We start from the raw sequence: 21951 nt of genomic DNA on the forward strand, positions 1-21951 counted from the left end.
ACAAATAGAGACTTTTGAAATATATATAACCTCATTGCTATATTTATCAAAACTTTTTTATATTTATCAAAATTAACAATTTATTGCCTAGTACTAATTTAATGTAATATCCAATCTACATACACATTTCTCCAGTTGTCTCAGAAATGTCTTTAAAAGATTTGTGTAAAAATCCTGTACATTTCTTAAATTTATTCCTAGTTGATCTTTTTTGTTGTTGAAAATAGGACCCTTTCTTATATTACATATTTTTATTATTGTACTTTACTAATTTTTATTTTATGTATTTATTAGAGAGAGAGGAGCACAAGTAGAGGGAGTGGTAGGCAGAGGGGGAGGAAGAAGCAGGCTTCCTGCCGAGCAGGGAGCCCCATGCGATGTGGGGCTTGATCCTAGGATCCTGGGATCATGACCTAAGCCCAAGGCAGATGCTTAGCCGACTGAGCCACCCAGGTGCCCCTGTACTTACTGATTTTTCAAGCAGTAACTTATGTCATCATATTGTTTCTAGTAGTTTTTGCAGTTGGTTCTCTTGGATTTTCAGGTATAATATATCAGTTACAAATAATAAGAATTTCATTCCATGTTTTTTACTTTTTATGTCTCTTGTTTCTCTTTTTGGTTCCTTTGTATTTCCAGGACGAGATCAAATACTAAGTGAGAATGATAGTGGGTACGTTGTCTTGTTCCTTACTTCACTGAGAATGCTTTTAGTGTTTCTGCCACACTAGTTATTTTACTAAGGGCTGTGTTGTTGCTCTTTGTTTTTTTAATCAAAAATGGTTGTTGAATTTTATTAAATACTGTTTTAGCATCTGTGAAATTATACAGATGTTCTTCCTTGACCTGTTCATATGAATAATAGTAACAGATTTTATGTTATTGAATCATGGTCATATTATTGAATCATCAGTGAAAACTCTGTTAGTGTGTAGCCAGATTCTAGTAATATTTTACTGAGTCATTTTACATTGTGATTTGTGAAACCAGTTTGTAATTTTGTTTTTAATGTAATCTTTATCAAGTTGTTTTAGTGCTTTCCTTAGCTTTATTAAAAGCTTTCTCTGCTTTAGCCAGTTTAAATACTCTTGAAATGATCTGTTTCCTTAAATTTGGTGGAATTCCCCAGTAAAACTACCTAAGCTTGGTGCTTTTGGGGCGCCTGGGTGGCTCAGTTCTTAAACCTCTGCCTTCGGCTCAGGGCGTGATCCCAGCGTTCTGGGATCAAGCCCCACATCAGGCTTCTCCGCTAGGAGCCTGCTTCTTCCTCTCCCACTCCCCCTGCTTGTGTTCCCTCTCTTGCTGGCTGTCTCTCTATGTCAAATTAATAAATAAAATCTTTAAAAAAAAAAAAAAGCTTAGTGCTTTTTTAGATTTGCTATCATTTTCTGGTTTAGTTTTGGTGATTTATACATTCATAGAAAATCATCTGTTTTATCCAGCTTTTTCCTCTGTATCTGGGGCTGTTATCCCTGTCCTGTTCCCTGATTTTGTGTGCTTACGTTTTTTTCCTTTTTCCCCCTTTCATTTATTTATTTATTTATTTTTTAATAAAGAATTTTCTTTTTTTCTTTTTTTTTCTTTTCTATTATATTATGTTAGTCACCATACAGTACATCCCTGGTTTCTGACGTAAAGTTTGATGATTCATTAGTTGCGTATAACACCCAGTGCACCATGCAATACGTGCCCTCCTTACTACCCATCACCAGTCTATCCCATTCCCCCAACCCCCTCCCCTCTGAAGCCCTCATTTGTTTCTCAGAGTCCATAGTCTCTCATGCTTCATTCCCCCTTCTGATTACCCCCCCCTTTCTTTATCCCTTTCTTCCCCTACCGATCTTCCTAGTTCTTATGTTCCATAGATGAGAGAAATCATATGATAGTTGTCTTTCTCTGCTTGACTTATTTCACTTAGCATTATCTCCTCCAGTGCCGTCCATGTTGCAGCAAACGTTGAGAATTCATTCTTTCTGATAGCTGAGTAATATTCCATTGTATATATGGACCACAACTTCTTAATCCAGTCATCTGTTGAAGGGCATCTCGGCTCCTTCCACAATTTAGCTATTGTGGACAATGCTGCTATGAACATTGGGGTGCATATGGCCCTTCTCTTCACTACGTCTGTATCTTTGGGGTAAATACCCAGTAGTGCAATGGCTAGATCATAGGGTTGCTCAATTTTTAACTTTTTAAGGGACCTTCACACTGTTTTCCAGAGTGGCTATACCAACTGCATTCCCACCAACAATGTAGGAGGGAACCCCTTTCTCTACATCCTCTTCAACCTTTGGTGTTTCTTTCCTTGTCCGTTTTTGCCATTCTAACTGGCACAAGGTGGTATCTCAGTGTGGTTTTGATTGGAATTTCCGTGATGGCTAATGATTTTGAACATTTTTTCATGTGTCTGTTAGCCATTTGTATGTCTTCATTGGAGAAGTGTTCATATCTTCTGCCCATTTTAGGATTTGTTTATTTTTTTCTCGTGTATTGAGTTTGAGAAGTTCTTTGTAGATTTTGGATACTAGTCTTTTATCTGTAGTGTCATTTGCAAATATCTTCTCCCGTTCCGTGGGCTGCCTCTTAGTTTTTTTGACTGTTTCCTTGGCTGTGCAGAAGGTTTTGATGTTGATGAAGTCCCACAAGTTCATTTTATCTTTTGTTTCTCTTGCCTTTGGAGATGTGTCATGAAAAAAGTTGCTGTGGCCGATGTCGTAGAGGTTGCTGCCTGTGCTCTCCTCTAGGATTTTGATGGATTCCTGTCTCACATCGAGGTCTTTTATCCATTTGGAGTTTATCTTTGTGTATGGTGTGAGAGAGTGGTCAAGGTTCATTCTTCTGCATGTAGCTGTCCAATTTTTCCCAGCACCATTTATTGAAGAGACTGTCTTTTTTTCCACTGGATGTTTTTTCCTGCTTTGTCAAAGATTTTTTGCCCAAAGAGCCGAGGGTCCATTTCTGGGTTCTCTATTCTGTTCCATTGGTCTATGTGTCTTTTTTTGTGCCAATACCATGCTGTCTTTGTGATCACAGCTTTGTAGTACAGCTTGAAATCAGGCAACGTGATGCTCCCAGCTTTGTTTTCCTTTTCAAGAATTCCTTGGCGATTCGGGGCCTTTTCTGGTTCCATACAAATTTAAGGGCTGTTTGTTCCAGTTCTTTGAAAAATGTCATTGGTATTTTGATTGGGATAGCATGGAATGTGTAGATTGCTCTAGGTAGCGTAGATATTTTAACGATGTTAATTCTTCCGTTCCATGAGCATGGAATATTTTTCCATCTTTTTGTGTCTTCTTCAATGTCTTTCAAGAGCGATTTGTAGTTTCTAGAATATAGATCCTTTACATCTCTGGTTCAGTTAATTCCGAGATAATGTATGATTTTTCATGCTATTGTAAATGGAATGGATTCCCTAATTTCTCTTTCTTCAGTCTCATTGTTCTTGTATAGAAATGCAACTGATTTCTGAGCATTGATTTTGTATCCCGCCACATTACTGAATTGCTCTATAAGTTCTAGTAGTTTGGGGGTGGAGTCTTTTGGGTTTTCCATATAGAGTATCATGTCATCTGCGAAGAGAGACAGTTTGACATCTTCTTTGCCGATTTGGAGACCTTTTATCCCTTTTTGTTGTCTGATTGCTGCTGCAAGGACTTCTAGTACTAAGTTGAAGAATAATAGTGAGAGTGGGCATCCTTGTCGTGTTCCTGACCTAAGGGAAAGGCTTCCAGCTTTTCCCCATTGAGAATGATATTCACTGTAGGCTTTTCATAGAATATGAAATTGAGGAATGTACCCTCTATTCCTACAGTCCGAAGGGTTTTAATCAGGAAAGGATGTTGTATTTTGTCAAATGCTTTTTCTGCATCAGTTGAGAGGCTCATATGGTTCTTGACTCTTTTCTTGCTGATATGATCTATCACACTGATCGATTTGCGAATGTTGAACCACGCTTGCATCCCAGGGATGAATCCCACTTGGTCTTGATGGATAATCCTTTTAATGAACTGTTGCATCCTATTAGCTAGGTAGGATCTTGTTGAGAATTTTGGCGTCCAAATTCATCAGGGATATCGGTCTGTAATTCTCCTTTTTGATGGGGTCTTTGCCTGGTTGGGGGATCAAGGTAATTCTGACCTCATAGAATGACTTTGGTAGTTTTCCTTCTATTTCTATATTTTGAAACAGCTTCAGGAGAATAGGTATTATTTCTTCTTTGAATGTTTGGTAGAATTCCCTGGGGATCCGTCAGGCCCTGGACTCATGTTTTTGGGGAGGTTTTTGATCACTGCCTCAATCTCTTCATAATTAATCGGTCTGTTTAAGTAACCAATTTCTTCCTGTTTCAGTCTTGGTCGTTTATAGGTTTCCAGGAAGGCATCCATTTCTCCCAGGTTGTTTAATTTATTGGCATAAAGCTGTTGATAAAAAGTTTCTAATGATCCTTCCTATTTCATTGGTGTAGGTTGTGATCTCTCCCTTTTCATTCATAATTTTATTAATTTGGGTCCTTTCTCTATTCTTTTGAATAAGTCTGGCCAGCGGCTTGTCGATCTTGTTGATTCAAAGAACCAGCTTCTAGTTCTGTTGATCTGCTCTGCTGTGCTCCTGGTTTCTAATTCATTGATCTCTGCTCTAATCTTGATCACCTGCCTTCTTGTGTGTGGGTTAGACCTGTTCCAGTTCCAGCTTCTTGAGGTGTGAATATAAAAACTGCATTTTAGATTTTTCTATTCTTTTGAGTGAGGCTTGGATGGCTGTGTATTTCCCCCTTAGGACCACCTTTGCAGTGTCCCATAGGTTTTGGACCGATATGTTTTCATTGTCGTTGGTCTCCATAAATTGCTTAAATTGATTTTTAATTTCCTGGTTTACCCAATCATTCCTGAGCAGGATGCTTCTTAGTTTCCAAGTGTTTGAGTTTCTTCCAAATTTTTCCTTGTGATTGAGTTCCATTCTCAAAGCATTGTGGTGTGAGAATATGCAGGGAATAATCTCAGTCTTTTGGTATCGGTTGAGACCTGTTTTGTGACCCAGTATGTGATCTATTCTGGAGAACGTTCCCTGTGCATTCGAAAAGAATGAGTATTCTGTTGTTCTGGGGTGTAGTGTTCTGTATATATCTATGAGGTCCATCTGGTCCATCTGGTCCGTTCAAAGTTCTTGGTTCTTTGTTGATTTTCTGCTTAGGTGATCTGTCTATTGCTGAGAGAGGAGTGTTGAGGTTCCCTACTATTAACGTATTATTATCTATATCTTCCCTACTATTAACGTATTATTATCTATATGTCTCTTTATTCTGGTTAAGAGTTGGCTTGTGTATCTAGCTGCTTCCCTGTTGGGAGCATAGATATTTATAATTGTCATATCCACTTGTTGGATACATCCTTTAAGAATAATATAGTGTCCTTCTGTATCTCTACCTACCTCTTTAGTTTAAAATCTAATCTGTCAAGGTACAACACCCAGTGATGACAAAAATACTCAACAAAGTAAGATTAGAGGGAACGTACCCCAAAATAATAACAGTAACCATATATCTAAAACACACAGCTAACGTCATACTCAATGGTGAAAAACCAAAAGTTTTGCTTCTAAGATCAGAAAGAAGACAAGGATGTGCACTCCCAGCACTTTTGTTTAATATAGTACTGCAAGTCCTGACCTCAGCAGTCAGACCAGGAAAAGAAAGAAAAGGCATCTAAATTGGTAAGGGAGAAGTAAAACTGTCACTATTCGTGTATAGCACGATAGCACGATACTGTATCTAGAAAACTCTAAGGACCCTACCAAAAAAAAAAAGTCACTAGAACTCATAAGTTCAGTAAAATTACAAGATGCAAAGTTAATACACAGATCTGTTCCATCTCTATGCACTACGAATGAAATAGCAGAAAGAGAAATTGAGAAAGAAATCCCATTTACAACTGCACCAACGATTAAACACACACACACACACACACACACACACACACGGGAATAAATTTAATGAAAGAGGCTTTAAGACCGGGACTCTGAAAACTATAAATACACTGATTTAAAGTCATGACACACACACAGAAAGTAAAGACATTCGATGTTTGTCGATTGGAAGAATTAATATTCTTAAAATGTCCATACTATCTAATCCACAGATTTAAGGCAATCCCTATCAAACACCAACAGCATTTTCCACCGAACCAGAACAGACCTAGAATCTGTATGGAATCGCAAAAAATCCTAAATATCCTGGAACATGGCTGGAAGTATCACAATTCCAAACTTTAATTTACGGTACAAACATGTCGTAATCAAAACAGTATGGTACTGGCACAAAAATAGACACACAGAGCGATAGGACAGAATAGGAAGCTCAGAAATAATTCCACAACTATATGGTCAATTAATCTTCAACAAAGGCCACAAAAGTATACAGTGGGGAAAATAAAGCCGCTTCAGCAGATGATCTTGGGGAAACTGGACAGCAACGTGCAGAAGAATGAAACTGGACTTTTTTTCCACCATAGACAAAAATTAACTCAAAAAGCTTAAGGACCTAAATATGAGACCTGACACCATAAAAATTTTAGAAGATAGCACAGATAATTTCTCTGACATCAGCTGTAACAACACTTTTCTAGATATGTGTATATGATCCTTTTAGTGTATTACTGAATTTGGTTTGCTAATATTTTGTTGAGGATTTTTGTAAGTGTATATTAGGAATATTGGCCTGTAATGTTTTTCTTGCAGAATCCTTGTCTGGATCAGGTATCAGAAGAATTCCAGTTTTATAAAATGAGTTTGGAAGAATTCCCTCCTCCTTTATTTTTTGGAAGAATTTGAGTATTAATTCCTTTTTGAATATTTTGTAGAATTCACCTGTGAAACCATCTAGTCCTGGAGTTTTGTTTTTTGGAGGTTTTCAATTACTGATTCAACCTGCTTACTAATAATCTGTTCAGATTTTCCATTTCATCAGGATTCAGTCTTAGCAAGTTGTATGTTTCTGGGAGTTTATCAATTTCCCTTAGGTTGTCCAATTTTTTGTATATAATTGTTCAGAGTAGTTTCTAATGATCTTTGGCATTTCTCTGGTATCATTCTTTCGTTTTTTATATGAGTTCTGTCTCTCCCTCTCTCTCTCTCCTTGTTTTTGGGGGTGGGGGAAATCTAGGTAAAGGCTTGTCAATTTTATTTTCAGAGAATCAGTTCTTAGTTTCGTTGGTATACTCCATTATCCTTTTAGTCCCGCTTCATTTTTCCCTGCTCTAATCTTTGTTATTTCTTTCCTTCTAATAACTTTGGCCTGATGTGTTCTCTTTCCAGTGCCTTAAGGGGTAAAGTTAGGTTGTTTGTTTGAGACTCATCTAGTTTCTTGAGGTTTCATTTATTACTAGGCATATGTGGTGTTTTAAATCCATTTATGAAACAGAAATGAACACTATATTCAGTCATAAATTAAAACAAAACTTACGTATCTTTAGAGTTCAGTAATTCATCAGTTGTGTATAACACTCAGTGCTCATCACAAAACCCAAATATATCATGAGGTTTCATGTGTCCTCACACTTTTCTTTAAGCTTCTAAAGCATATTGTAGAATTTTTTATAAATTGTAAATTTTCCGTATGAGATATGTGAGTTTGTCTGTATTTTTTTAATCCGTTGCTTTTATTGAGTTTATGGAGATGACTATGACTAATTATCCACCCTTGTCTTTGTGCAAACAATGAAAACAATTAAAGCAGTGTTTCTCAAACTTTGGTGTGCATTAGAATTGCCTGGAAGACTTGTTGATGCCAAAGGTAAATCCCACTGGATTCTGATTCAATAGTTCTCTCGAGGGCTAGAGTATTTGCATTTCTGACAAATGTGTAGGTAATGCTGCTGGCTTTGGGGCCATATTTTTGAGAACTGTGGAATTTGTCGAGCCTCTGGGACCTTAACTATCATCTAATAATTTTTTTTTATTTTTCATACACATCATAAATATACTTTAAACTATATTATAGGCAGCTTGTGTTGAAAACATAGTGCGTTAGTACTGTTAGAATCAGAAAGGCAGTTTCTATCTAACTGAATTCTGACTACGACAAGTAAAGGGTATGGAGTCACAGGGTCAGAAGAGTTAGTGAATAAAGGATATTTGGCTGTGTTCCTGGAATATAGGTGCTCCTTCCAAGTGTTCTGTATTATGGCAGCAATTGAAAACAGCAACGTGGGAGCTCTGTGACCTTGGGCTCAAACCGTTCGGATTAAGCTTGGGATTCCTAATATTTCAATGAGGTTGAACTAGAGGACAGCAACTTTCAGCTACAACATGCAGCAGTGTTAACTACAGTGATTGTGTAGCACATGACATTCTCAGGACTTACAGCTGTGGGTTGTACCTTTTGATCCCCTTCATTCAGTTTTCCCTCCCGTCACCCCGTGCCTCTGGTAACCATAAATCTGATCTCTTTTTCTATTTGTTTTTCTATTTGTTTTATGTTTTAGGGTCCACATATAAGTGAGATCATCTAGTATTTGTCTTTCTCTGCTGACTTAATTAGTATAATGTCCTCAAGGACCATCCGTGCGGTCTCAAGTGACAGGATTTCCTTATTTTTATGGCTGAATAGTATTCCATTGGATATACAGACTACATTTTCTTTATCCATTACTCTGTTGATAGATACAGGTTGTTTCCATATCTTGGCTATTGTAAATAATGCTGCTATGAACATGGGGTGGCAATACTTCTTCAACAGGCTAACTTCTTTTTTTTCAACATGTTAATCTCATTTTGTTCAGCTATGTAACCAGAAGTGGAATTGTGGGATCCTTTGGTTATTTTATTTTTTATTTTTTTTAAAGATTTTATTTATTTATTTGACTGAGATAGAGACAGCCAGTGAGAGAGGGAACACAAGCAGGGAGAGTGGGAGAGGAAGAAGCAGGCTCCTAGCGGAGGAGCCTGATGTGGGGCTCGATCCCATAACGCCGGGATCACGCCCTGAGCCGAAGGCAGACGCTTAACCACTGTGCCACCCAGGTGCCCCTGAACACCTTTTTTATGTGCTGGTTGTCCATTTGTCTTCTCTGGAGAAATGTCTATTTAGGTCCTTGGTCCTTTCTTTAGTTGGTTTCTTTTTTCTTTTATATTCTTTACTTTCTTTCTTTTTTTCGCATACAACTGAGTTGTATGAGTTATGTACATATTTTAGGTATTAATTTCTCCTCAGATACATGATTTGCAAATATTTTCCCATTCCATATGTTGCATTTTCATTTTGTTGATTATTTCTTTCACTGTGAAGAGGCTCTTGAGTGTAGTACCACTTTTTTTTTTATTTTGTTGCTTGTGCTTTTGGTGTTAGTTTTAAAATATACTTACCAAGACCAATGTCAAGTAGTTTATTCTCTATGTTTTCTTGTAGGAATTTTATGATTTCAGGTCTTCCCTGTAAGTCTTTTATCTATTTTGAGTAAATTTTTATGGATGGTGTAAGATAGGGGTCCAGTTTTGTTCTTTGACATGTGAATATCCACTTCTCCCAGCATCATTTACTGAAGAAGCTGTTTTATTTCTCTCCATTGAGAATGCCTCCCTTCTCAAAAACCGTATGTGTCTGGTTTATTTCTGGGCTCTTGTGTTCATTAGTCTATGTGTCTGTTTTTATGCCACTACCATAAGATTTTGATTTCTTATAGCTTTATAATACAGTTGAAATCAGGCAGTGTGATGCCTCCAGCTTTATTCTTCTTTCTAGAGATTGTTTTGGTCATCCAAAGTCTTTCATTGTTTCATTCAAATTTTAGGATTTTTTTTTTCTTACTGCAAAAAAAGTCATTGGAATCTTGATAGGAAATTCATTGAGTCTATTGGTGGCTTGGGTAATTAACATTATTTCTTGCAATTCATAAACATGCAATACCATTCAATTCGTTGGTGGGTTTCTTTTTTGTATCTGTCATCAATGTCTTGTTTTCCGTGAAGAGATCTTTCACCTCCATGCTCAAGTTTATTTCTAAGTATTTTGTTCTTTTTTTTCCTAACATAAATGGATTGTGTTCTTTGTATCTTTTTCCCTTATATCTTTTTCAGATATCTTGTTGTTGGTGTATAGGAATGCTACTGCTAGTTGTACATTTATTTTCTATCCTACAACTTTACTGAATTCATTGATTAGACCTAACAGGGTTGTTTTTATAGTCTTTAGGATTTCTATATGTCACCTGCAAATAGAGACAGTTTTAACTTCTCCCTTCCCAATTTTTATGCCTATGATTTCTTTGTCTTGTCTGATGGTTCTGCTAGGACTTCGAGTACTGTATTGAATAGGAGTGTTGAGAGTGGGCACCCTCGTCTTGTTCCCCATCTTACATGACAAATTTTCAGTCTTTCACCAATGAGTATGATGTTAGCTGTGGGTTTGCCGTATGTGGCCTTTATTGTGTTGAGGTACGTTTCTTCACGATCCAATTTGTTGAGGGTTTTTATCATGAATGCATGTTGTACTTTGTCAAATGCATGTCAAATGCTTTTTCTGTATCTATTGAGATATTCATATGATTTTTATCTTTCATTCTGTTAATGTGATGTGTCACACAGTGATTGATTTGCATATGTTGAACCATCCTTGCACCCCCTGGACAAATCCCAGTTGATCGTGGTATATGGTCCTTTAAGATGCTGCTGAATTCAGTCTGTTAATACTTAAAGAGAATTTTTTCATCTATATTCATCGTGGACACTAGTATATAATTTTCTTTTCTTGTAGTCTTTTTATTTGGTTTTGGTATCATGGTGATACTGGCCTCTTAAAATGTGTTTGTGTGTATTCCTCTTATGTTGATATTTTTGGAAGAGTTTAAGTAGTACAGGTGTTAATTCTTCTCTTACGGCAGGTCTAGTAGTGAGGAACTCATTTAGCTTTTCTTTGTTTGGAAAAGTCTTTATCTCTCCTTTATTTCTGAAGGACAGCTTTTCCAAATAAAGCATTCTTGGCTGACAGGTTTTTTTCCAAGTGGAGATGTTTTGACCTGGAAGGTTCATTGAAGAAAGGTGACCGTGATCTTGCTGCCCTAGGCCAGAGTTTTCTGCACAGCCGTATTTCCTCTGACCCTCTAAGGAGGCATGGAAATCTGCCAGGGAACAAAGCCACACGGACAACCTCCTCACGTTAAACCCAACCCCCTGACAAGTGGTGGTGAAAGGCCAACCAGGCAGAGCAGCCTGAACAGCGGAGCAGCAGGCCCCTCCCCCAGAAGACAGACTGGAAGAACAGGTAAGTGACACGCTTATTTCCTACAGGACTGCAAAACTCCAGCGCCAGGGGAAACTAATATATTGAGGTCCAGGTGTTCCCTCTAGACTCATTTATACTTCAAGCTAAAATTTTACATTTATTTAATTTTTTTTACCTTATCATCTCAAATACTCTTATTTCCCAATTTATGATTTGAAGTGGGTTTTTATATTTTCATATCTACCTTTTATACTTTTTATACCTCATACCAATCCTTTTCACACTACTACATTTTGTTATGTATGTGAAATGTATATGTTATATATATAAGTTCCAGATTGTTTGCAATTTTGGGACATGGTGTCTTCTAAGACAGAGACCAAAAATCAATCAGGAACAGACAGATCACCCCGCCTTGTCCACCCTGAGTGCTTATAGTCTCTCTGCCCCACTGTAATGACTGTTTAGGATAATCGTCGCTTTGTTTGGGTATCTGTGGTAGCTTCCGACCACTTGGAGTATTTTCTAGAGTGCGTCTTCCTTGGTTTGTGGTTGATATTTTGGACTCTGTGTATTCGCTCAACCATCCCTCAATAGAATGACTAGAAGGAGAACTCTCAACAAAGAAAAGAACCGGAGACCATGTCCTCTGCCACAGAACTAATTTTAAGGATATAAGCATGAAGTCAGAGGTAGCATTCAGGATGGCAATCGTAAAATCAATAGCTAGGGTAGGAAAAAGCATTAATGACAATATGTAATATATAAGGGCAGAAATGAGATCTAATCAGGCTGAACTTAAAAATGCTATGCATGTGATGCAGGCTGAATTGGACGCTCTAACAGCCAGGGTCAGTGAGGCAGAAAAGATAATAAGTGATCTAGAAGATGGGCTGATGGAAAGGAAGGAAATTGAAGAAAATAGAGAAAAACAACCCACAACACATGAAGAGAGACTTAGAGAATTTAATGGTACATTGGAAAGAACCAATATCAGGATCATTAGGACAAAGAAGGCGGGCTGGAAGGTATATTTGATCAAATCATGGCTGAGAACTTCCCAAATCTGGGGAAAGAAACATGCATTCACGTCCAAGAGGCAGAGAGGACTCCTCCTCAAATCAATAAAAATAGATCAACACCACGACATATAATAGTGAAGCTTGCAAATCCTAAAACCAAGGAAGCTATGCAGAGAGTAGCTAGAGGGAAGGGATTTCTTACATACGGAGGGAGGAACATCAGAATAACATCAGACCTGTCCACAGAAACCTGGCAGGCCAGAAAGGGCTGGCAGGGTATATTCAGGGTAATAAATGAGAAGAAAATGGAGCCGAGTACCTTATTTAGCAATGCTATCATTCAGAATGGAAGCAGAGATAAAGAGTTTCCAGGATAGACAAACTGAAAGACCATATGACCACCAAGCCATCCCTACAAGAAATAATAAGGGGGATACTGCAGGCGGACAGATCCCGAGGGTAACAGACCAGAAAGTAACAGAGACAATCTACAGAAACAGGGATTTTAAATACAATGGCACTAAATCCATAGCTTTCAATACATATTCTGAATGTAAATGCTCTGAATGTTCCACTAAAAAGACAAACAGTACAAGATTGGATTTTAAAAGTAAGACCTATCCGTATGTTGTCTACAGTAGACTCGGTTTGAACCTAAAGCCCCTCCAGATTGAAAGTGAAGGGATGAAGAACAATTTACCACACTAATGCACCTCAAAAGAAAGCTGGGTAGCAATCTTCATATCAAACAGATTAGATTTTAAACTAACGGCTGTAGTAAGAGATGTAGGGGGACACCGTATCATACTTAAAGGGCCTATCCAGCAAGAAGACTTAAAAATTATAAATTTCTATGCTTCCAATGTGGGAGCAGCCAATTATATAAACCAATTAATAACCAAAGTAAAAAAACTTATCTATAAAATACGTTAATGGTGGGAGACTTCACCACTTCACTCACAACAATGGACAGATCATCTAAGCTGAAGATCAAAATAGAAACAACTTAAAAGACATTATCACTGAGGTAAAAACACAGTCCACAAGACGGGAGACCGTAGTGCAAACCATGGGTCTGAAAGGGGCTCAATATCCGGAATATACAGAGAACACATAAACTCAGCAACAAAAACCAAACCAAATGTAATGTGTCAATGTGCAAAAAAATGTGAATACACACATCCTCAAAGACACGCACATGAAAAGGAATTTGAAAAGATACTTGACTCACTAATTTTTAGGGAAATCCACATTTTATTTTATTTACTTATTTTAAAAAATATTTATTTGACAGAGAGAGACAACGAGAGAGGGAACACAAGCAAGGGGAGTGTGAGAGGGAGAAGCAGGCTTCCCACTGAGCAGGGAGCCTGATGCGGGGCTTGATCCCAGGACCCTGGGATCATGACCTGAGCCAAAGGCAGATGCTTAATGGCTAAGCCACCCAGATGCCCCAGAAATCCACACTTAAAAAAGCAATGAAATAGCATTTTTCATCAAGATGACTCTTCCACACACACACACACAAAAAGAATTAGAAGAAAAGAAAAGAACAAGTGTTGGCAAAGATATGGAGAAATTGAAACCTTGTTCATTGTGTGTGGTAGGAATATTTGAGCATAGTTGTGAAATCAGTATGGTAGTTCTTAAAAAAAATTAAAATTAGACTTACCCTGTGTTCCAGTAATTCTGCTTTTGGGGTATATACCCAAATTAATTGACACCATGGTCTTGAAGATCTGTCTGAACATACATTTTCATGCCATCATTAGTCATAATAACTAAACCATGAAAACAATCCACTATCTGTCCAAGGAGAAACAGATGTTGTTTATACACACGATGGAATAAGAATGAATAATATCTCAGAAGAGGAAGAAAACACTGACATATGCCACAACATGGGTGAACTTTTACATTAAGTGCATTCATAAAAATGCAAGCTCTGACTCCACTTTTGGGACCTACCCAAAGTAGATTCATAAAGACAGAAAGTAGAATGGTGTTGCCAAGGGCTGGAATGAGGCAGTAATGGTAAGTTTCTGATTCATGGTGTAGAGTTTTAGTTTCACAAGATGAAATGAGATGTGAAGTTGGGTTAGACGGAGGTTGTAGAAAGGGTATTAATGCATTTAATACATTTAAAATGTATTCCATGAACTTAATGTACTTAATGAAATATAAACCTATAAATGGTAGATTTGTAGACGGTAGATGGTAGATTTTTGATTATGTGTATTGTATGTCAATAAAAATATTTTTTCTTTAAAAACTGCAAATACAGAGAAATGAACACAGGACAATTTAGTCTTGCCATTTTGGTGCTGCTATTTTGTCTCACCCATTTTCGTGGAGACAACTTTGATCCAACAAAATGTTCTCATTCTGTGCCCACTTAAAAGCTTAAAATCAGAATTTTCCAAAACATGAAAATTTTTTCAAAACGGTATTTTCAGAGTTAATTTAATAAGACATTTTATTCCTTGATCAATTTTTAAAAATATAGCACAATTTAAAATTCTATTTTATCTACTTTAACTTTAATTCACTGATCTTAAAAATCAGAATCAATTTTTTATGCAAATGGCTTGGATTTTTTATCCATATCATAGTCTACTGACTGTGGGTTCTGCTGTTTTACATTTTGCTTATGTGTCATTATTTTTACCAAGTCAACTTGCCTGATGCCCATTATGAATATTAAAATATTTTTTGCCCAGTTTTATTGATATAATTGATCACTGTATATAATTGACACACTGTGTATGTGTAAGGTATTATGTGATAAGAAATCTCAGAATTTACTCTCTTAACACCTCTCAAACCATAGAGCGGTATCAACGGCAGTCATCATGTTGTACTGTAAATCCCTGTTATTTATCTTAAAACTGGAAGTTTGTACCTTTTCACCATTCACTCAATCCCTGCCCCCACCCTCCCCTCTGTTTCTTGTTACTTTAATCTGATCTGTTCTTCTGAATTAGTTTTCCGCCTTTTCTTTTCTTTGTTTTAGATTCCACATAAAAGGGGAAAATGTCTATGTATCTATCATCTGTATAGTATCTATCTCCCTATATATATCTATACCTACACATATATAGTGTTTGCCTTTCTCTGTCTCACTTGTTTCACTTGGCATAATGCCTCTAAGTCCAAAACTGTTATCACACTTAGCAGGATTTCCTTTTCTTATGGCTGATTAATATTCCATTATGTAGGTAACACTTCTTTATCCATTCACCACTAATGGGCACTGATGTTTTCCTTGTCTCAGCTATGGTAAATAAAGCTTCTTGCACATGGAAGTGCAGGTATTTCTTAGACATATTCCTTTGTTTTCTATGGAATGTTCCCAGACGTGGAGCTGCTGGACATACGGTGGTTCTGTGTTCAGTGTTTTGAGGACGCTCCATACTGTTTTGCACAGTGCCGGCGCCAGTGCGCATAGGCTCCTTTGCTCCACATCCTCACCAGCATTTGTTGTCTCTTGTCGTTGTTATGACAGCTGCTCCAATTGATGTGATAGGTCATTGCACTTTGGGCTTGCACATACCTGCTTATCATTTGTTTATGTTCTCTGGGAAAGTGCCAGAGCACTGAACACTGTCTCTGGGGTCCAGCGGCAAGACCAGTCTCCATTAGACCTTCAGGGTCCTCGTTTGGACATACAAGGGTGGGTGCAGAATCACTCTTCTGGCTGAGGTGAGGGTGCTGGAATAGTAAAGAGGACACCATGGGAGTGGACAGAAAAAGGAGGAAAGGGAGGTTTCTGTGGTCCCTTATTCTGCTCTTGGAGCCTGGAGATCCTGCTCCTTTGCCACTCTGACTCTGGAAAGCCACTGCCTTGAGGACACCCAAATGAAAGCACCCTTTCTTTGGTGGTGTGCCTGCCTGGGGCTGTACCACTAGAGACAGAGAACGTGATGCAGGGTGCTTCCTTGTCCGTGGTGCCTCATCAGTTCTGCTGGAGATACTGGAGCAGGAAGAGTCAGGCAGAGGCCATTGTGGTTGTCCCCTCGCCCAGAAAAGCTCGAAACTTTTAGTTGCGCTTCTCCCTACAGTCTAGCTTGTTAAAAGGGGAGGTGGGCTCCAAGATCTTCTCAGTTATTCATTCAGTAACTATACCCTAAGCACTCCCCTATGCCAGGTACCTTGGTGGACCCATGAGGAGAGCTGAAAATACCAAGAGCTCCCTGCTTTTAGGGGCTCACAGTCTAGAGATGGACAAAGCACAAACCAAAGACGCGAAAGAAAAGAGCAAGTGCTATATACGACGACTGAAGTGTGTAATGAAGGAAGGCTGGGGAGTCATTGGATAGGAAAATATGAAAGGCCTCACTGAGGGTGACATTGCTGAAAACAGATTGACAAAAGGGAGCTAGACCTGCACACGTCTGTGTGCGGTGTGTCAGAAAGAAGGGACCGCTGTTGCAGACACTCACTAACAGAGCTGGTTTGGCCAGAGGAGGTGAAAAAGGCAGCCCCCGTGGCTGGAGGGACACTAGGAGGAGAGCAGAGGGGAGGGAGGAAGGCAGGGAGAGGTGCTGAGGCCTGGGAGACTGTTACTTATCTATTGTTCCTATGTTACTGCATTGCCCCAGTAGCCTGAATCTTAAAATGTATATATTTAATTTCTCACAGTTTTTGTGGGTGAGGAGTCCAGGCACAAATAAGCATAGTTCCCCAGGCTCAAGGTGTGTCAGAGGCTGCAGCAGTGACTGAGGCGAGACTGGCAGAGGATTTTCTCCCAAGTTGGCTCACATGATTCGGGAAGCTGTTTGGACTCAGAATCTGAGTTCCTGTGTGTCTTCTGGCCTTGGCACAGGCCAAGTTCTCTGCCATGTGTGCTTCTACACATGGCAGCTCAAAATATCTGTGCTCGATTTTTGGTTCAGAGATGAAGAAGAAAAAGGGAAAGGGAGTGAGAAGCAGAACACAAGAAAAGTAACTAGGAAGTTAGAAACTCTTTGCAATTGAAACTTAGACATCACATTTCATCACATTGGCTGCATCCTATTGGTCAGAAGCCAGTAACTAACCACCTAATGGGTAGAGAGTGATGCCTATACCACAAGTCTGGATCGGTGGGAGCCACTGTGAAGGCTGCGCCCCTCATAGACAAAAATGAGGCAACTGGGGCGCCTGGGTAGCGCAGTCCTTAAGCGTCTGTCTTCGGCTCAGGGCGTGATCCTGGCGTTATGGGATCGAGCCCCACATCAGGCTCCTCCGCTAGGAGCCTGCTTCTTCCTCTCCCACTCCCCCTGCTTGTGTTCCCTCTCTCGCTGGCCGTCTCTCTCTGTCAAATAAATAAATAAAATCTTTTTTAAAAATTTTAAAAAAATGAGGCAACTGGGTCTCATTCTAAATGTAATGGGAAACAATTGAACAGTTTAACTACAGAGGACAGCAATATCTGCTTCTTCATTCATTTCCACCCCATCATAGTGCCCACATTTACACAAGGCCAAGTGGGAAAGTGTTCCAATATTACATTGTTGGAACCCAGGCCTCTGTTGAGCGGCCCTCCATGCCAAGTCCCACCCCTTCTTGTAATTCTTCCATCCTGAAAATTGTGCTTCAGATACACAGGGGACCACCCCACCCATGTTACATTATCCACATACACCTGATGATGTCTCTAAGAAGTGGATTCTAGCCTGATCCCCACTAAGCAGCTTGGGAAAGTGGGGAATATGTGAGAGACACAATGATTTAGGACTCAGAACTGGGAAAACAAAGAAAAAAGGTCTGAATTCAGTTCTGTCTCCTGAAACCTCAGACCCTGGTTACATTTCCAGAGAGTGGTGGCTATGGCATTTTTGGCTCATAGTGTACAGTTAAGGAGATGACATGGGGGAGAAAAGTAAACAGTTCATTGCCAAGAGACGGCAGAGGCCAAGGTACTGGAATCTTGAAGAAGCGACCTCACTTCCTTGGTGATAGGCCCCAGTTGAACTTAGAACTCTGGTAACCAGGCACATCCATTCAAAGAAAGCCTGCTTTCCAGCTCACTTGACTTGAGACGTTCAAGAGAACAAGATGTTCTGTTGCTGTATTCCTACTTTCAGGGGCTTTGGCCCAGAAAGTCCAGAGAGAAAGACTTTCACATCATTGTAGTCGTCGTCTCAGCCCGCTTTTCCGAGCCCTCTGGACATGTGGCAGGAGACACCAACAGGTAACACAGGGCAGCTCAGAGCAGCCCACTGGAGAGCAGGCAACAACAGTGATCCTACTTCAGCAGGCCCACACCTCTTGCCCCTCACTAAGTGTGTGTGTGTATGTGTATGTGTGTGTAGAGGAGGGGGCAGAGGAAGGATGCCCTTCCTGGGCAGAAGCAAGCTGCCAGGTGTTGGAACCTGGCCCATCTTTCATGTTCACACCCCAGGTCATAGCAGGCAGGATGAGAAGCTGAGTGCTGGGGACCAAGCTCAACCACCTGTATGTTAATCATGAGCCCTAGGGTTTCATCTGGCTTCCTCTTTGTTGGATGTCTTTTCTGCTGCTTCTCTTAGCCTTAACTGGAGAACACGATTTCTAATGGGGGTGGCCCCTTGTGGCAATGTCCCGTGAGGCCACTAATGTCTCTTGGCCCCATATATATGGGGCACTGCATTTTCGGAGCTGCACCCAGGAGATCATTGATGAGCTGGTCTGTGACTTTAACTATTCCAACTCCCTAGACAAGTGTCAGGTGCACCAGACCACCCAGGATCAGTGCTGCCTGAGGTGAGAATGGGAAGAGGGTTCTCCACACCCAGGGCCCCCACACAAATATGGGGACAGACCTAGGGCCCTCCTATAGTGTTTCCACATGAGTGTCCCTCAGGCCCAACCACAAAGTAATCCCAACATCTACACCTCCACCACCAGCTATGGGATAAGGTAGGAAGACTCTTCACATATATGGGAATGGTAGAGAATATAATTAATGTTTTTTTTGCAGTTTAGGGGCGTAGGTTATTTTGTTTTCTTGTGTTTTATTTTACTTTTCCCGAAGCCATGAGTGTCTTTGTACTGTTTTTATTATTTTCCCTACTCACCCAGGTATCCTGTGTAGAACCCAGCTCCACTGTCCTTGGAGAACTTGTCTAAGGCCTTATAAATCCTCACACTAAATAGGGTGATTGAACATAAAAGGAATGGTGGGATGAAGTCATTCTATATGTTTCTCTATAACGCGTCATTTCTCAGAGTACATCAAATCATTGTAGGTCCACCAGGTCACAAGCTGTGTCCTTATATGTCTTTTTGGACCTCCGTAAAGGAGGTTGTCAGCCACAGTAATTCAGCCTTTCAAGGCTGGTGGAACTTGACATGATTCAATTCTGTTGCCATTTCAGCAATGCTGCAAGGAACACTTAAGTGTCTTAACAAACATTTTTAGCTGCTAGATCTGCCAGAACATAGAACCACAGATTGGGTGGAAGGCCTCTGATGCCTCCTGGCCCAGGTAGCTGGCTCTATCTTTTCAGAGTTCCACCCAGGACATCTTTGATGAGCCGCTCCAAGGGTTCAGCTACTTCATCTCCTTTGACAAGCAGCAGGTGCATCAGGCCACCAACAACATCCAGTGCTGGTCTGGGGTGAGAATGGGTCCAAATTCATGTCCTATCTCAGGACCCACAGATGATCAGGGCAAGGCCAGAACCCACACTAGAAACAATTGGCTGCCCTGTGGCCTGCCAAGGAGGGTGGTTTCCCCTGAACCTTTCTCCCCATGTCAGGAACAGACCAGGCCTCATCAGCATGGGAGGAATGCCATGCATTCCATGCTCTGGACAGTTCTCAGGCCCAACGTCTATGATCTCAAGCAGCGTTGGAGATGCTAAGCTTCTGCTTTCTCCTGTCTGCAGTAGGGATGTTTACCGATGACTTAAAGGCATAGAGTTCTTAATAAAGGCTATTAAAAGAGAGAAATGCTATTGTTGCTCAACTAACAAAATGGGTTAAAGGGAACAATGGTTTATCATTTCACCCCTAAAGCCAATTGCACCTTTAAGCCTACAGCCCTTTTCTGGGCGGGCCTTCAAGTCCCTTTTCTTGCACAAGTTCCCGAAGCGTTGGGAGTCTCTGGTCTGAACGCCAGACCCTGATCTTCCTGGTGGTTCATGGAGTTGAAGCTGAGTACACTGCGCTCCCCTCCCCCCCCCCCGTCTTTCTGGTGGGGAAAAAGAATTAATCCTGTCCCTGGACGAGGCCTGCACGATGCTGATGCTCAGAGAAGGCACAGTGGAGCATTTCGTACGCTCCCTGGTACCATTCTTCCCAGATATAAACATATCAAATATCACAATTTTCTGCATAATACCATGTGTTCACTTCACCCCAACAGGTCCTGGGCCAGCAGTTCAACAGGTGAATGCCCACCCCAGGCACAGCACAGGAGTGAGACTCCCACCTACTAGCTGTATGTCTTGGGAATGTCACTGTACCTCTCTGAGCTTCACTTTCCTCTTCTGAAAAATGGGGTGGTAAGAGGCTGAATCTCATAGGTTTCCTGTAGGAAATCAGGGGAGAAAACACGGCACGGGCTTATCTGGGGCCTGGCTCTGTAGAAAAGGCTGCTGAACATGCTGGGCATCTTCATGTTTAGTAGTTCTCGCTCTCCAGTGAAGAAGCTCTCAACCTCAACCCTCACAGGCCTGTGGCCCTTCTGGGTTTACAAAAGCAAATGGAAAGCTCATAGTTTTCCTGTTTGCAAAGGACTTCTGAGATTCCATCTAGTTGGTCCTGGCACTGGTCCTTTATGTGACCAGATTAGGGAGTCACTGGGGGCAGGCAGAGCCGCCCAAGGTCCACTCAGTATTTGGAAAGTACTGGTTAGGAGTCATTCATTCAATAATATGTATTAGGCATGTAGTAATGCAGGCACTTTCCAGTCACTAAGATAACTCAGTCGACAAAGTAGATACAATGTCTGGGTCTCAATTTTAGTCAGAGGGTCAGATAGTCACTCTACACATCATAAGCACCCATGTCCATAGTTCATTAGATGTGACATCTTCATGGCCTACTCGAGGTGTGACTAGATCCACCCGTGTTTGTACCATTATGATGGACTATAACAAGTAAAAACACGGTCTTTGGGTCCAGAAGGAAAGACTGCTGCCTCCACAGAGCAGGGTGGGAGATACAGGGGTTGTGGCTGGGGAGGGACTTTCAGAGCCATAGATCTCACAGATCTCTTGGTTTCCATGGGAGGGCTGAATTTGGGGGGCTTCCTGAAGAAGCAAATGAGTCAAAAAGAGCTATGGATGGGCCTTCAAGCCCTCTGGGAAGCAGAGCACAATCTGGGCTGAGTTGGTGCCTAAAACATCCACCCCTTTGATGGTCTCATCTTGCTCTGCCTGCCCCTTTCCATATCCACCTCTGCTGACCACAACTGGGGCCAATAATAGAAGCTGTGGTGAGCAGACCACTCACAAATCTGCCTCAAACTTAAGCCCTGATACTGGTCTGCATGGAAGACAGAGTAGACTAGACCTATGGCCGTGAAGAGTGTAAGTGGAAAAACCACTCATTCAGGTTTTCTGGATGAGCAAACCACTGCAAAGACAGCTACAGAGGGGTTGGAAGTGGCCTGGGGCCATCTTCTGGGACCCACACAGAAAGAACGGTGCTGTGGGAGTAGCATGTGGAATGAAAGGCCAGGCCTCTGACTGTGCTCCACATATGACTTGAGGTAAAGGGGGGGGGGGGGCTCTGTACATCTGA

General features: G+C 40.5%; 1 protein-coding gene across 8 annotated transcripts in view; it reads left to right on the plus strand.

The window, feature by feature from the left end:
• Positions 1–2138: 2138 nt before the first annotated feature.
• Positions 2139–21951, plus strand: part of LOC148108120 (ral-GDS-related protein-like) — a 50787-nt gene continuing 30974 nt past the window's right edge. For 7 of the 8 annotated variants that reach the window (XM_087853820.1, XM_087853821.1, XM_087853822.1 and 4 more), the window contains exon 1: positions 11122–20644. In XM_087853820.1, the coding sequence (XP_087709946.1) occupies positions 20443–20644 (202 nt within the window). In that variant the 5' untranslated portion in view covers positions 11122–20442. Of the gene's footprint in view, positions 20645–21951 lie in introns of all 8 variants that reach the window. The other variant, XM_087853824.1, reaches the window with a different exon arrangement.

The sequence above is a fragment of the Ursus americanus genome, chromosome 22 (genome assembly GCF_024610735.1).
Source record: "Ursus americanus isolate L20-20 chromosome 22, mUrsAme1.1.p, whole genome shotgun sequence".
Taxonomy (NCBI): Eukaryota; Metazoa; Chordata; class Mammalia; order Carnivora; family Ursidae; genus Ursus; species Ursus americanus.